Source organism: Erigeron canadensis, chromosome 6, assembly GCF_010389155.1.
Source record: "Erigeron canadensis isolate Cc75 chromosome 6, C_canadensis_v1, whole genome shotgun sequence".
NCBI classification, from domain to species: Eukaryota; Viridiplantae; Streptophyta; class Magnoliopsida; order Asterales; family Asteraceae; genus Erigeron; species Erigeron canadensis.
Genome location: NC_057766.1, coordinates 28,573,886 through 28,592,046, shown reverse-complemented (window position 1 = coordinate 28,592,046; position 18,161 = coordinate 28,573,886). Strand labels below are relative to the sequence as shown.

At 29.9% G+C, this 18,161-nt stretch overlaps 1 protein-coding gene across 1 annotated transcript; it reads right to left on the bottom strand.

Annotated features, from left to right (window-relative positions):
- Positions 1-11,338: 11,338 nt before the first annotated feature.
- LOC122604627 lies at positions 11,339-12,238 on the bottom strand. The gene has a single exon (XM_043777502.1). The coding sequence runs from the start codon at positions 12,236-12,238 to the stop codon at positions 11,339-11,341; it is 900 nt and encodes a 299-aa protein (XP_043633437.1).
- Between the last annotated feature and the right edge of the window lie 5,923 nt (positions 12,239-18,161).

Below are 18,161 nucleotides of genomic sequence, written 5' to 3'. Positions count from 1 at the left end.
AAAATATAACACTTAAAACCGTATTTCTTCAAAATGATAAGCTTTTATGACTTAAATGTATGAAAATTTAATAGTGATAATATCGTAAATCTCGTGTCCAGTATTGGACACGGGTCTAATATCTAGTATATACTAAAAGACAGCTGACTTAACCTCAATTGACCAATCACAGCCTTTAATTTCTCAAAATTATTTAAATCAACACATGTTTAAATTAAATTTACACTTTTTGGTTTTCAATCACTAATTTACACTTTAATCCAATATAGAAATAATTAATTTACACTTTTTGGTATTCCATGACCAATTTACACTTTAACCTAATTTAAAAATAAATACAATTACAACAAATGGAATCATTGAAAATCCATGAAATCTGAAAAAGTTTGTAAAAAATAAATCATACTACATCATCCAACCTTGATATGATTTTGCTTTCAGTATTTACATTTGCATATCTCAATATTTTTAAGTATATTTTTGCATTTTAACATATATATAAGTATTTTATTTTGCATTCAGTATTAATTACATTTGAATATCGCAAATATTTTTTAAGTATATTTTTGCATTTTAACGTATAAGTATTTTTTAATTCCATATACTAATTCTTATATTGATAATGCTGTAAAACCCGTGTATTTGACACGGGTCTAAAATCTATATATATATATATATACACACACACACTATAAGACAGTTGAACTAATGACTCATTAACCAATCAAATCATTCAATTTTTCAAATTGACTATCGCTGATTTCATCATTGAATTTAACTATAAATTAAAAATCCTAATAATCATTATCCAAATAATATTATATTAGTATTTATATTAATACTTGTAGAAAAAGTCTAATTAATTTACACTTTTTTGTTTTTCATCAATAATTTACACTTTTTAGCCCTAAATACTTATTTTATATTTATTTTTAGCTTATAGATTATAAATATTAATATTTAATTGTATATTTAATATAAACACAATATAAACTTTATATATCTATCCCAAGCATAATAACATATGACGATATACAACATTTTTATCCTAAACATAATAGGAATCACATAACATGAGACGATCGCAGAACAATAGGAATCACATAACATGAGACGATCGCAGAACAATATGAATCACATAACATGAGACAGATGATTGAAAATAAACCTATTCGTGTTATGGGTCCGCATCATGTCAAGTAAACGATCACAAATATGTTTATAATTTAATTCTTAATTATTTTTCATAATAATATCACATTATGAGTACAACTTGTTTCAAATAATTCTATAATAGAGGAATTATTGTAGCATCGAACTTATGATTATTGTACTACAACTTGCAAATTATAACACTTGAAACCGTATATCTTTTTAAATTATAAGCTTTTATGACTTAAATGTATGAAGATCTAATATTGATAATATCGTAAGTATAATGTCAAGTGTTGGACACAGATCTAAAATCTAGTTGAGATCTGAATTTCATTCCATATCTTATTTGATTGGCAGAATTGAATTCAGATTCCATTCCATTAGTTTTTGGTTCGTATGGAATTGGAATTAGAATTGGAATCCTTCAAATTCCAATTCAAGATTCCTTCATATATCTCATGGGAAGTTTGGAATTTCATTGTAATTCAAGTTTTGATAAAACTAAATCTTTTATAATTATTCTCTAATTATTAAAATTATTATAATGTATTTCAAAACTATCTTTAATATCATTATTATTGTTGTTAAATTTATTATATTTATAAAACTATACTGATTATTATTATTACACTGATAATATTATTGTTACTAATTACTTCGTATCATATAAAAGTTGTTTAAAGTTTTATAAAAGATTATTAATACTTATAAAGTTTATTACTACTTAGTAAATTCATTTTTAATATAAAAATCTAATTTTATCTTGTAAAGTTTAATATTATTTAATGTAAAAAAATATCACTACTACATAAATTTAATAATACATATATAAATTTTTAAAAATACTACCTTAAAAATACGAATAATATTTATATAAGTATTTATAAATTATAATATTATTGTATAAAAATACTTTTTATCTTATAAAAATTTATTACTATTTAATACAAAAAATCTTATCAAAAAACTAACTTTAGTTTGTAAAATTTAATATTATTCTATAAAAAATTTATTACCTTATAAAATATTAATAAATACTTTATATAAATTTTTTTATTTTGAAAAAGTATTAATATTACTAATTAAAAAATATATGTTTTAATTTTTTTTATTATTATTATTATTATTATTATTATTATTATTATTATTATTATTATTATTATTATTATTATTATTATTATTATTATTATTATTATTATTATGAACTCAATTTAATTCCAGTCAACCAAACATAAAAGATTATAATTCAATCAGATTCAAATTGCATCATGTTTCAATCCAGTGAGATTCCAAATCCATCAAATTCTAATTTCTTTGACGGATTTCAATTCTTACAAAAAGATTCTGTCAACCAAACGACCCCTAAGAGTTTCCGCAAATTCTATCGACTTTTCATAATTAGAGATAAATGCATTTTTGGTCTCTGTGGTTTGTTACTTTTTGCAACTGCAATCCCTGCCTTGATTTTTTATCAATGGTGATCCGTTGATTTTTTAGCATTGATTATTTGTATTGTCTCAATACTTCCTATTTAGTTGTTAACACACACATAATGTGTAGCAGGTTGTATTATCTACTTTATGGGGAAGTATTTATGTGCATTTGGTCATCTTAGAGAGGTTTGTAAATTTTTGGATCTGATCATGCTTCTATCCCTCTATTTTGCAAACGGATACTATATCGATGTCAGTTATGTTCTAAATATGCTATATGGTCAGAGTGTTTGTCTATTCGAACAATAGGAATGCTACGGTCCCGTTTTGAGTCATTGCCTGGTACCTTTTATGGCTGCTTATTTACAAGCAATCAAGTGGAAAAGAATGGCTTTATAGCTTCCTTGTTATGTATTCATGACACGGTAAGTCTATGGCTTCTAATGAATACACATATAATCAAATGATCTGTTAATATTTAATTGGGTGGTGTTGTGAGTTGAAGCTTTAATTCCCGCGATTGATAATTTGATACAGATTATCCTGTCATAAAAAGGAAATAAAACTTCACATTTGCTCAGTTTTGGAATTCAAGGTGCGAATAATGGATGAAGAACCACAAGTACACATCACCATTGATATAGAAGAAATCAGTGTTTTTGATCTTGATTAGTGTGTGGTTTCTGATTTTGTGGGAAAATGAAATTAAAGGGGGTGAAATATTGAGGATAAAAAAGGGTGTCCTATTGTATCAGTGGTTGGTGTGGTGGTTGAAAGACGTAAATGCCCATTACGAGATAGTCACGTGGGCCTGCTAGATGACATGAATAAACATATCCGTTTATGAGAGTCAGGGACTCTCATTGCATCAAAAGCATATTTTCAGGGATCACCAATGCTAAAAATAACAAGGGAGGGAGTGTCGTAAAAAGTGACGAACCATAGGGACCAAAAATGCATTTAACTAATAATTATTGCATACTTAGGTAGTTAGGTGACCTAATTATTGATTCAACAGAAACTAGTGATAATTGAATTCCAAAACTGAACAAATGTGAAGTTTCTTTTCCTTTTTATGACTGGGTAATCTGTATCAAATTATCAATCACGGGAATTAAAGCTTCAATTCACAACTAACCACCACCCAATTAAATATTAACAGATCATTTGATTGTATGTGCATTCATTAAAAGCCATATGTATACATAACAAGGAAGCTATAAAGCCATCCTTTTTCACTTGATTGCTTGAAAATAAGCAGCCATGAAAGGTACCAGACAATGACTCTTAGGGGCCACAGGGACCAAAAATGCATTTATCTCTAATTATTAAAGTCGATAGAATTTGCAGAAACTCTTAGAGGCCGTTTGGTTGACATAATTTTTTTAAAGGAATTGAAATCCGTCAAAGGAATTGGAATTTGATGTATTTGGAATCTCAATGGATTGGACCCTGATGCAATTAAAATCTAATTGAATTATAATCTTATTTGTTTGGTTTACTGAAATTAAATTGAATTCATAATAATAATAATATTAATAATAAAAATTAAAACATATATTTTTTAATTAGTAATAAAAATACATTTTTCAAAATAAAAAATTTATATAAAGTATTTATTAATATTTTATAATATAATAACTTTTTTATAGATTAATATTAAATTTTATAAACTAAAGTTAGTTTTTTGATAAGATTTTTTTTATTAAATAGTAATAAACTAGATTTTTGACCCGTGTCCAACACTGGACATAGGATTTATAATGTTATCAATATTAGATCTTCATATATTTAATTCACAAAAGCTTATAATTTTGAAGATATACGGTTAAGTGTTATACTTTGCAAATAATATTAGCACAACAACAAAAATGTTGGGTGACAAACATATAGCAAATGCCATAGTTGTCAAAAACGAAGGCAACTTCAAAGTGCAAAGACCCCAAATACGGCGAAGGCGAGAGTCGCAAAAAAAGGGCACGTCCAGAAAAAAAAAAAGCGCACTAAGTAAAAAATATAAAATATTTATATTTAGTGAAAAATAATAGTAAAAAAAATCAAATATCATTTATAAAACCAAATATCATTCAAAAAATATAAACTTTTCAACCAAAAACTTTAAAATATTAGACTATTATAAACATATATAAAAAACATAATTTGTTACATGAAAATAATATATATATATATATATATATATAATATAATGCTGCTAGGTTTTTCTTTCATTATGGTTGATTTAGTGCCATCAAGAGATACACACACTTAATAATATAAATATACAAAAACTAAAGAATATAAGATATCCAGATCTGGCCTGAGAAGTTGCTTGGACAAAAATTCCGTCTACATTATATCTTAGATTACTTTTGCCCAAATTACTTCTTTTCTGATGAGAGGGAAACAGGAGGGTTTTTGACTATAGGATATAAAATGTATATTCAGGCCCACCTAGACCACACTTTACCGGGTGTAAGGAGACAGGGAGCCAACATAGTTCTGTTGGGTGGTTTTGTAGGAGTAAGTGTTGTATAAGATTTTGGTGTTGTTGGATAAGATAATTTTGTGTGGTTAAAATGTCAATTCCTGGATATATACACACCTTATGTAAATTTTCATTTTTTTTAAAAAAAAAGAAAAGATATCTAGCCATGATCTGACTGGTTGCTTGGAAAAATCATACTTGAAAACCTACTTCGTGTCGACTCTGTTTTAAAGAGATTCTGTCTTGATATATGAAAAAAGGGAGCTACTTTGTATCTTAGCTAGGTTTTTTTTTGCCCAAAGTTATTTTATTTTTGATGAGAAAAAATGAGGGTTTTTTAAAAAGTTGGATATAAAATTTATATTCACGTGCACATAGACCACAACATCACGCTTCACCTGTTGTACGGAGGAGACAAGGAGTCGCATGGTTATGTTTGGTGGTTTTGTAAGAGTAAGTTTGTAAAGGTTTTGGTGTTGTTAGATAAGATAATTGTGTGAGGTTAAAATCTCAGTTTTAGATACATACACATAATATAATATAGATATAAAATATATAAATAAATAAATAAAAGGGAAACAAAAATGCTGCTAGAAGCAACTTGATTCTAAATTTTCCTCTCACAATCTTCCGTGTGTGAATATAAAATCTCACCCCTAAAAATCATGGTAGAAGTATGCAGCTAGCAACATACTTGTTAAAAAAAAAAAAAAAAAAAAGATATAGCCGAGAAGTTGCTTCAAAAAGTTTTACTGGATATATGAAAAAGTAGCTACTTTTTAACTTAGCTAAATTTAATTCTTTTGCCCAAAGTTACTTCTTTCAGGGAAAATGGTTTTTTTTTACTCTTAGATATAAAATGGCACTTAGACAAGGCGTATCTTGATTGAAAAACCTTTTGGTTGGCAGCCAATATCATTTGATGTAAGTTTTGTCACGTGTCGTAAATTAATTTGATTATCTTGTTGTCAAAACTTGCAAAAAAAATTTTTAAAAAATGACACTACACCCTTCATCCGTTAGACCACTAAAAGCTAGTATCATGCAATGTAAAGGAATATAATTAGCTAGTATCATGTAATGTAAAAGAATATAGAGTTTTTATAATATTAAGTTTTAATACGTATTCTTAATGTTATCGTTCAAAAAATTATAATAATAATAATAATAATAATAATAAAATAAACCTAAAGGTAAGCAAAAATATTGAAACGGGTTAAACGGAAACATATATCAACTAAAAAAATCATCAATATTTGAATAAGGTAAAAACCTATTAGGTAATGTTCGGGGAAAAAAAAAAAAGAACTATTAGGAAAAGAAAAAAGAGACTTTTTACGTTGTAACTTTGGTAGGTGTCTATTATTTGAGCTATTTGGAATGAATTTTTAGAGTAGGTATAAATGATATAAACAAATCCCAGAAAACCAAGAGATGTTGATCTTGTATTTACTTTCCAAGAATTATGATGGAAAGTGAAGTCTGAAATAGGGATACATCACAATATCACATGGCGGATCTTGTAAAGTATTATGGGTAAAGAGATAAGTTGTTTCTTACTCTTACTCTTGCCCTTGATATTTATATTTCAATTTTGTTTTCAATTTTAATTTGAGATGGCTGGTAAAGTGGTAAATTTTTGTAAGATTTAACCCCACGGCCTTATTAAAGTCCGAGTAGTCCGAGTAGAATGTGATCGCAGAGAATTTAAGAGAAAACTCCATTGGGTTATCATCTCGAAAAGTCAACCCAAGACTTACATACTATCATGAACTCTAGTCAAACCATATAATACCGATTAATGCTAAGGTTTGTTAGGATAGGAATGTCGCACGCAAAAACAATGACAGATATCAAAAAGCACTAAGCTTGAAAACATGGTCGAAACAACTAACCAACCTAACCTCTACAACAGCAAAAGCACAAAAACAATTAGCCAAAGCAAAAGGAACACATGTTATAATAAACATTATTCGATTCAAATGATAAAACATCCCATATCGTACCGTGGAACATGTAAGAGCATGAAGCATAATTGCTATTAATTTCGGGTTTCCAAAACAAGGTGATTGAGTAATAATGAGATGAATAATTCGGCTGTAACTTAATGCACGAATTAGAGAGGAGAAAACATACGGAAATTAGGGTATTATGTGTGTAATGATTCACCTTAACTTAGGGTTAATAACTCTCTATATATAAGGAGAGTATTTACACATTAAACCCCTTTGGTGTTTAATGTGTGCACCATTAGTCCTCTTAGTTACAAACTTATAATCACCTAATGAGAAATCCTATACTACGTCTTTAAGAGTAAATAAGCCCATTATATATTTACTAGACATATGAATTTCAATTATCATCAATTATCATATCAAGAATGATACATGATCACTAACATGGTTCCAACACCACAAAATTTGGAAAATCTGGATACACAAGACCATAAGGAAAATTAAGTTATCATGAACTTTAGAAGAGGAAACGGGCGGTACTTTTATCTATCTTCACAAGCAAGATGTGAACATAAGACTTGCTAAACAACAAATTAGACATCATAATTCATAAGCCTTCTTAAACTATTTTACGACAATAAACGATCCACGTCCATGGGTGCCCCAAAAGCTACCTGACAAACAAACATATGAATAAATAAATAAAAGACAGAGAAAATGACCATAAATTATTATGCAACAATGCCACTTACATTTTCTAAAGAAGCAACAATGGTGCAAAGAATCATATTTCCAAAACTTAAATAAGTAATGCCCACCATTTAACAGCACACCTCTTGAGATATGTATGGACACTTTAGCTTCAATCGAGAATTTTTTTTAAATCACAATTTTAAATTTTTTTTTTTTTCCATCATCAAAATTTTTTATTTATTTATTTTTTATTTATCTAATCGAGAACATTGTTTAGCTTCAATCGAGAATTAAAATATTAGATGCAGGTGGTAATGGTACCAAAATATGAATCACAACAAATATTTTATGCATGGAAGATATATAACTTATCGATATACTAAGAGATTCTCAATAAAAAATGTTCTTTGTTTCTCTAACGTTAAGAACATCAAAAAGAGAGTTGGATGAAGCAAGAGTTGTCACGAGTCACGACCTCCTCATAGTTAACATCACTGTGTCTTTCAAATAGCCTAGCATTAAAAGCCTCGTCAAGTAAACTGATGTAACCATGGTCATTTTGAATTTGTGTTCTTTTTCGTTACATATATAGTCCAGTAAAACGGGCCTTTAACACAATAACTACTTAGGCTATCTCCAATGGAGAAGTTTGTGCACATCCGTCGAGATCCTTTCTTGTTCATAGCATTGAAGTATGTTTGTCCTTACTTGTCCATAGCCTATTTATCCTTCACCAAGGATATGGTTTTGGATGTCCATAACCTTTTACCTACATTAATGGGTAATGATGTGAAAAATGTAAGGATATGTAAGGATGTTTGTATGGTTGGAGGTAAAATTAAAGGATTTTAAGGATTTGAAAAGATTTTAAGGATTTGTAAGAATATGATGTGACAGCTGAATGATGCCTAAGGACATCCTTAGTATTGGAGATAGCCTTAATGACGGAGAATCATACATCTAGGTCAAATGAAAATCAAACATAGCAGTGAAATATATCTGAAAGTGTAATTTTTGTGAGAAAATAAAAAATAATTGTTTTATAATATAGTATAAATAATGATAAAATAACTCTTATATATTTTCCAAGAATAGAGTTGCAACACAAAAGTACAAAGCCCATGCTTTTGCCGAAAGTTTTCATCACATTTGTTTAACATTTATCTGGTACACGTATTGTGACTATGCAAATATTCAATAGCTTCAATTGCGGGAGACAAATATGTCATCACTTTACCTAAGGGACGATACAACTTATTAATTTACCACACAATACAAATATTACAAAATACTGAATAAACATTTAATGCATAAGGTAAATTAATTAAGAAATGTGATATTAATATCATTTCTCTTTACCTAATGATTTATGATTACTCTTTTAGCCACATGGGAAGAAGTTTGTGTTGGATGGTAAGTTTTAACTTTACCGAATATACTATATTATTTCAATTAGTCACATACATTTGGTTGTATGTTGTCATGCTGTTGTAATTTTATATTGCACGAATTAACTTATATCGTGTTGGGTGTCCAAACTTTTATCCTAATGGTAAATATAAGCTCGATAGCATTGTCACTCTTTCATATACGCATCTCTAATTCAAAGAAGATTCGAATTTATCAAAAAAACTCCTATTTCTAGCCCGAAGAGCATTTTGCTCAGACCCAATTTTGAACCAAGACCTAATAATCTCAAGTTCCTCGATCTCATGAAATGATAATCACAAAGTTAATATGCATATAAGTTTGGTGGTTGGATACTTTATCGTCAATAATTGCTTTTAGAATGAAATCTTTATTTGATTTATACATAACGAGAACGGTACCCGCGCATTGCGGCGGTGATGGAGGTGGCAGCGGTGGCGGTGACGTAATGGCTACGGCGGTGGTGGCGGTGACGGGTGGTGGTGGCAATAGCAGCGGTGGTGGCGGTAGCGGCGGCGGAGATTGGTGGTGGTGTTGATGACGCCGGTGGATAATGAAAGTTATTGATGTAATGTGGCTATGATGTATGGTACATCATGCAATAGAATGTGTACATTGTTGAAACTTAAAATCAATATTGAAATTTTAAGTTCAAAGTTGATAAGTAGGGGTGTAAATGAGCCGAGCCGAGATCGACTCGTGGTCAAACTCGATCGAACCTTATTGTTTATGCTCGAACTCGGCTCGTGATATGTTAAAAAAGCTCGAGCTCGACTCGAGCTCGGCTCGTTTGACAAAAAAAACTCTACCAAATCGAGCTCGGGCTTGAGTTCGGTAAATTAACTAAGCTCAGATATTAAAAGTTAATGAAAAAAGCTCGTTAGTCTATAATATATTAATTAATATGCATAAATATTATTATAGTATTATATTATAATTATATATGAAAGTTCGTTTAGGCTCGCGAGCTTATTCGAGTTATGTATTCGAAGTTCGAGCTCGAGCTCGATTAGTGAACGAGTCAATAGTTAAGCTCGAATTCGACTCGAGCTCGTTTAGGCTCGGCTCGTAACGAGCTTTTTTCCGAATCGAATTTGATTAATTTGCAAGCAGGATTGACTCATTTACACCCCTATTGATAAGTGTAGATTTGCCGTAGAACTTACTAATCTGTTATATAAATAAAACAAAATTCTTGTTACGTCATTGATTTTTAAACATTGCTTACTTGTCATTGTTAGACTTTTTTATGTTAATTATATATCTTTTTTGTTGTCTTGATTTATGACGTCACCCTATTTAAAGTTTAATCATTTTTCTAATTGATTTATGATTTATTTCTTTTTTAGCTTAAGTTTCATGTAAATTAAAGTGTAATATCTAATTTATTTTCTTCTTGAAAAGATTATATGTCAATTTTCAAAAATAGTATCACCATCTTTTTATTGTCTTATTATTATCAATCAGTCTCAGTATATTAAATAAAAGATAATTGTTATGACATTATAAATTATTTTTTTTTTCAATTTATCCGCATATTATACGGGTTAATAAGTTAATTATATTTATTCGAAATAAAAGGTATACTATTTTGAGGTTATGAGTATGGACAAACTATCTCATAATTATTAAACATCAACGTAACTTAATATTATGAAACTTTTATTAATAAGCCCAGTTGAACCCGGTTTAATTAGCTAGTAGTACTGTATCTGAAAAAAGTATTTACATTTGAAAACTAGTTAGTGGGTCAGATTAGCATGAAGTTCGACTGGATATGGACTGACTTCATTTGACTTTTATATGAGTGGACAATTTTAAAAATTTCTGCAAATTCTATATAGTGACTTTTATATGAGTGGGCAAATTTAATAGTTACGTGACCTAATTTTTTTTATTTTTAACTTTTTGAAAAAATAAGCCTAATTATTGATTCAATGGACATGCTAATTACAATTTGAAACATTAAAACAAGCATAGTAACTACTAATGAATTTAAGCTTATACAAGGCTTTTAGAGGATCAAACAAATAATCAATCAAAAGAACTATATTTCTTTACTTGCATAATAACTACAAATTCTCATTATATACAATCTTTACTAAAACAAAAACATGTAAGCATAAGTATATCAGCTAAAAGTCTTGATACTTATACATGATTTTCTAACTAAAAAGATCAATTATTCTTTACTGGGAGATGATATTAAGAAGAGAAACTCGTGTTTGAACCAAGTGTCTAAACAAGGACTCCAACCCACTCTCCATGGTTTCGATCTCAGCCTCAAGTCTCTCCAGTCTACATTGCGCAATCTCTACATTCCCAACTTCACACGTCGATCCGTTTTTACATAATATTCTCAATGCATCATCAAATTGTTCACATTCATTCACAAGCATCCGATGTTCGTGCTGATCTTCATATGTCACCATCCCTTTGTGTGTCAACTTTGACACCACAAGTGACCATTTATTTGGCTTTGAAACCGGCACGCAGAAGAACATCAACAAAGACTCAAGAACCAAAATAGTCACTTCACCGACTCCTATAACCGCCCTGATCATGGCTGCAAGTTGGTGATTATCCGAATCAATCACGACCAAACCACCATCACCACTAGTGATCATGTTATCTACTTGCTTCAAACTCGATATCAAACCTCTAACATCTTTTTTCATTTTTTTTCTAAAGCAATTATATTTCATAATGCTAACACTAATCATATCTCCCTTTTTCCTCCTTAAACAAGAATAAAGATCTCTACTATGATCTTTAAATTCTAATATCATATCACTTATACTCCTACATATATCCAAGAACTTGACCGATTCGTCTACTAACTCATCGACCCATTTCTTTTTCTGTTCATGAGACATCAAAACTTGGGTGGTTGATGAAGTTAAAAGATTGTTCATGCATTTATACAATCTTGTAAGATGCGACAAACCACTATACATCGTTGGAGACGTTGCTTCCGTCTTGATCTTGTTAAGCAATTCTTCGATTTCATACGTCGTCGGATGTGATCTACAAGGCAAACTAATAGATTTTGTTTGGTTTTTGATGCTAAATTTTGAAACACTAGGCATAGTTAGAATTTGTTATTTTGGTATGCTAACCATGTCCCATAAGTTACTTGTATATATATTGTTGTGTATCATTATTGGTCAATGGATGTAACCAAAATATGATATCTTTAAAATACTGCCTATTTTGACTTTGTTGTGTTGGGAATTTGGGCAACACCAGTGTATCCCCAAATGATACAAACCACATTCTTTTTAATTTTAATTAATTAAAAGATGATGATGTGCATAGCCTAACAAAGTGACACTTTAGTTCTCACTTTATACGTGTCGCATAAAGATTGCATCTTTTATAAAATGATATCTTCTTTATGGTAAAAATGTGTATATCGACGAGATCTCTAAAGTTTGACAAGTATTAAAAAGTTTCTTGTTCAAGGAGCTTTTGACTTGTTCTAAATTCTAAGTGGTCCAAGTAAAACATAAAACTGGTCCAAGTAAAACTTTGGTTTTTGACTTTTTTCTATACTTGCTGGCTGTTGCCGCCATATATATTAACTGATGGTCCAGCCATACTACAGGGAACTAGGGAAGGTTTGTTATGACTTATGATAGATAATATGATGAGATACAAAAAAGTGAAACAAAAAGTAGCTGGATTGTCTTCCTTTGGTTTTAAAAACAAAAACAAAAAAAATAATATATAGAACGCGTTTAGTTGGGGAAAATGTTTTTAAGTTTTCCATTTTTAATTTTCTAGAAAATGAAAAGATTTTTCATTTCTAAAAAACCCTTGAAAATTTTAAAAACACGTTCAAAATAAAAGATGGAGTTTTCTTTTTTTCATTTTAGAAAACTAAAAAACATGTTCAAATTCACTTGTTTTCTAATTTTAGGTTTAGAAAATAGAAAAGTGAAAACAAAAACTGAAAAAAACAGTTTTCTAATTTTAGTGCAAAAGTTGGAAAAGGGAATTTTCATTTTCTAGGAAAACTTTTCTAAAAAATTACAATTTTAACGCGTTTCTTGTTTTTCATGTTTTCTTAGAAAATGAAAATGGAAAACAAGAGAGTTTTCTTGAACTAAACGTACTAATAGTTTCTGAAAATCAATTTATCTACTGTGTTACTAATAATTTTCATTCACTCTTCCATTCCTAAAAAGAGCTAAGGTTTGTCTTTTTCAAGTCAGGTAGGTTGATTAATCAAAAAATTTCAAATGACACTTAAATGTTTTTATATATATTCGAATATATATAATATATAAGATTTAAAAATTTATTACATATAATACACATGAAATTTGTTAGAAACTATAAAAATTTATGTAATATATTAATCATTTTTTAGACATTTACATGTAACCAGAGCAATGTATGTTAACTTAGTTCTATTTCTACACTATTATATAAGGTAGGTGTATTTATGTTTTGGGCTTTTTAAAACAATGGTCTTAAAAGTTAAAACTAAAGATAGAGAATCCCAACCTTTGTACCGAACTAATCTATACTCAAATGTAACAAGGGAATTTACCAAATTGTCCTTTAATAAAAACCTTCTATGGAAAGTGTTTTATAAATTATCAACTTTGTCCTTAATTAATTAATTTATATCATAAACCCTTATTTTAATACTTAACACTTTAAACTCTTATCTTCTAAACTTTTCACTATCACAATTACATCAACCTACATCACTTGATACCGTCACCACTACCAACAGTACCATCACCGCCACCACTAGACCGTCTTCTACACCACCGCCGCCGCATTGCGCGGATACCATGCTCGTACATTCCAATGTAAACTCACATACACCAATTTCTCTCCATAAAAAGTGGGGGGAAAAAATCACCCGCTGAAAATCCAATCCTCTCGATCGAGCTCTTTTTTCTTTAATATCCAACTTGCCACCTCCTCCCTCTCCTGGCCCCATTTCTCATTTAACTATGTTTTATTATCTGCCTTCTTTATATGGTCGTGCAAAATGAGACACCAAACAATTATTTTAGAGCAAAAAGGTTGTATCACAGCAACAATAGTCGCCAAAGTAACTAAGAAAAGTTCACCAAAAAGCTATAACTTGCAACGCTAACTGATCTACATCATCACCCGTCCAAGATGTAGAAGTATCCCTATCGTCTAGATTTACAACAACGGTTCCTTTTCCAGGCTAACCAAGGAACGTAATTGAGTCTTTGGCTATGATTATGCATTCTAATTAGACCTTTTATTTTAATTAACCCAAGATGTTTCCTTAATACGATTGGAACGTGAATTCTTCTCAACTCAAATGTATACTAGAAAATATACAAAGTGTAAGTATTACTTTTTGTTACTAAAAGTTAAATGCATATAAAAAAAATGTCGGATAGCTTAAAGGAGGGACAATATAGATAGACGAAGATTCGATCAGAGAGACATCGATGGACCAGCGCAAATGTTGGGAAAGATGGAGGAAATCGATTGTTGCTTTGTTTTGTTTTGTTTGGTTACAACAAAGGAATTTCGTCTATATACATACACGAATTAATATAGTTTATTTCAAAGATAGATTTACGGGGCCCTCTCGAAATCTTTCATTTGAGGCTCCCGAGTTTGACTTGGGCTTGATTTTTGTTTGTCACTCATTTGATTCTGATTTGATTTTGTTTAGTGAAAAGATTAAAGATCACATAAAATGGGAATCTCTTAGGCTATCTTGCTAAGGACGTCTTTAGGCGTGTTGTCACATCATATCTTTACAAATCTTTAAAATTTTTATACATTCTTAAAAAAATTTAGTTTTACGTCCAACCATACAAATATCTTTACATATCCTTACAACAATATATAAACCAAAAAAAATACTAGTATCGGAGATAGCCTAAGGACATGCCCTTATGTAAGGACAAATATCAAAAAATGTTTAATTATAAACAAGCTTCAATGGCAAAAAATTATTCATGGACAACTAAGAGTGCATTCTCAAGTTTTTCTTTAAATGATAGGAAAAGAAAGGTTTGGAAAATTTCTCTATTTTGCATTCTTGAGTTTTTTTTTAAAAGAAAGGAAAGGGAAAGAAAAGAAAACAGAGGTGTCTTTGATGTAAAAATTTTCCTCCCATTTTTGGAAGGATTTGGATGGAAAACTTTTAAGTTATGTATATAATTATTAATTTACCCTTATTAATTAATAACAAATTTATAGAAAAAAAGGACATAATTGTAAAATTATAACCTTTTTTCCTTTCTTTTCTTTTCTTTCTATCTCAAGAACACTATTAACTTTGTGTTTTGTTTTGTTTTCTTTAGTTTTTCATGTAACTCAATACCTTTTTGATATATAACTTTTTTTCTTTTTTTTCTTTATCCAATTTTTTTCCTTTTTATCCTTTAAAAAAAACTTAGAGAATACAGGGTAAGGACACCCCAAATGATGTCTCTATCCAAGATAATTTTATTTGTACGTCTTTATTTTTATACATATCTAAACCAAAATGCTTGAACATGGTTGGCCCAACAAATAACTAGTCTAAACAGTTTAATAGTTTATCTAAATGGGCGAGTCAAACATCTTGACTGGGTTGTAAACTTTGTATTCTCAAATCATTAAACAATCTACAAGCAAGATAGAGAAAACTTTATATACACAGTATCAAAAATAATTGCGAATTAGGACATACATAAAAGGGTTAAGGGATATTTATGTTTGTACACCAAACCGAGATTTAGGTTTAGAAGGGGGATGATGAATATTTTTGGTTGTTTGTTGGCGATTCCCCAAAGGTAGAGTGAATCTCTTTACGCTGGATGAGCTTATTTGTTGTTTTTGTATGATCTTATATGCCTCTAGCGGGCTTCGTAACCTTCTTTATATAGAGGGAGACATTCTTGGAGGACAAGTAAGCGACTTAGGGTTTCCTAAGTCTTAGGCTGGAGATATAATTTCCTTATTTACCCATCGAAAATGATAGGACCAAATCCCGAAATTATAGGAAACAATCTTTATCCTTTTTACCTTACTGTGGAAACCTTCGTTACGGACAGCCTTCGTGTTGCAACGCATTACTTGTTCCTTCGTATGACAAGATCTACGTAGAGGGTACATCATCAATTTAGAAACATCTATGTATTGCAATAGTTTTTCATTATTGTATAGGCAGAGCCCAAGATCCGTAGTGGTCTAATAAAATCTCACACAGTTTCTAACGTATGACTTCGTCTTCGTGACTGGTTACAGCTGAAAAGGCAAGTATCTAATCTATCTATTTATTTATCTAATCTAATGTGTCTTAAAATTTGAAAATCTTATATGGTAATCAATTAGTAATAACTATCAACATTTGGTGGTAATGTTATACGAGTAATATGAAAGTTAATGGGATTAATCATGACAGAGGGTAAGCCGACCTAAAAAAAGGATATCCCGACCAGTTTAGTCGTCGCGGAAAGTCTAATAAAGACAAAAGTCACATCGAATGTCTTAGTCATCAGTAACAGTTGACTTCCAGTTTTGTCTTATTCAACTTTCCGCGGCGACGTCGCCACGGAAAGTCGAATAAGATAAAACTGGATGTTGACTGTTACTGTTGACAGGAAATGTCTTGTCGATGTCGCCGCGGATAGTCTCATAAAGACAAAACAACACCGCAAATCAAACAGTATATTTTTAGTATATAAAGACTGAATTCCCTTTCATTTTCAACATTCGCTTTCGTTTTCTATTGATCATTTACAACATTCGTAGGCGCTTTCGTTTTCATTTTCAATATAAATATCCGTATGTATCTATCTTCCTGCAATTTACAACATTTTTAATATAAATATCTATTTTCAGTAGCTTATTCAAAACAACATTCGCTTTCGCTTCTTCCTGTAAGTCTTAATCTTCAGGTATATATCTATCTTATAATATAAATGTTTATATGTACACTTATAATATAAAAGTTTATATATAGTATAAATGGTTTCATTTTACAAAATATATCCGTACATACACTTATAATATAAATGTTTATATATAGTATAAAAATATTAATAATACATATATATATTATTAGTAATATATTTCCATGCTCTTTTCTACCTTTATATATCTATCTTACGTAAACCTGTATCTATCTTACGTAAACATATATATATTATGGATATAGATATAAATATTATGTCTAGCCAACTAGATACACCAACTCATTAAAAAACATCCCTTCTAAGTTAAATACTTTTGAATAACAATAAATCGAATTTATGTTTACTTTGTTGTTTTTTCAATCTTTATTATAACCGAGTCATTTTTTACTTCGCTTCCAGCCAAAATATGATTAATGTTACCTGTAAATCGAAATTGTTTTGTTTTTGATTCAATCCTAGTCATTATGGAGCCAATTTACATATGATGTACTAATTTTCATTTATGAATGATTGTTTATTCAATTAAATTAAATCAATCAGTTATGTAGGTGGTTTTTTTTTAATAAATCACGATAGTAAATCATTAACCATAGTTATATTAAAATATGAAAAATCAATTGTGAATCATTGTGTATTTTGGACTTAATGTAAACAAAGCAAGAGTTGAAGGGTATCCCTACCGAAATAGATGTTGACTTGTTTTACTTGAATTGTTTCAGATGGATAGTTTGGAGGATATTTGGGTAGACCCAGAAAACGTACGTATTGAAGTGCCAGATGATGTGTTTGAGAGCCCTGATGCGGACGGGGATTTTGACTGCGAAGCTGGAGACTTAGAAACCGAGGAGGTGTTCGCTTCTGTCGAAGAACTGACGGAGTGGGCTCAAAGAACAGTAATGGGGTTGGGTTATGTTCTAGTCATACGACGGTCAAACAAAAACAAGTTAAAGGTGGTCAATAAAGTGACACTAATATGTCACCACGGTGGACAACCCGATAAGAGGTCACTTGGGCCACCCAAACGGACCAACAAGATAGGCTGTCCCTTTACTTTGGAAGGCTGGCCCGGGTATGATGGTGGTTGGAGGGTAACTGT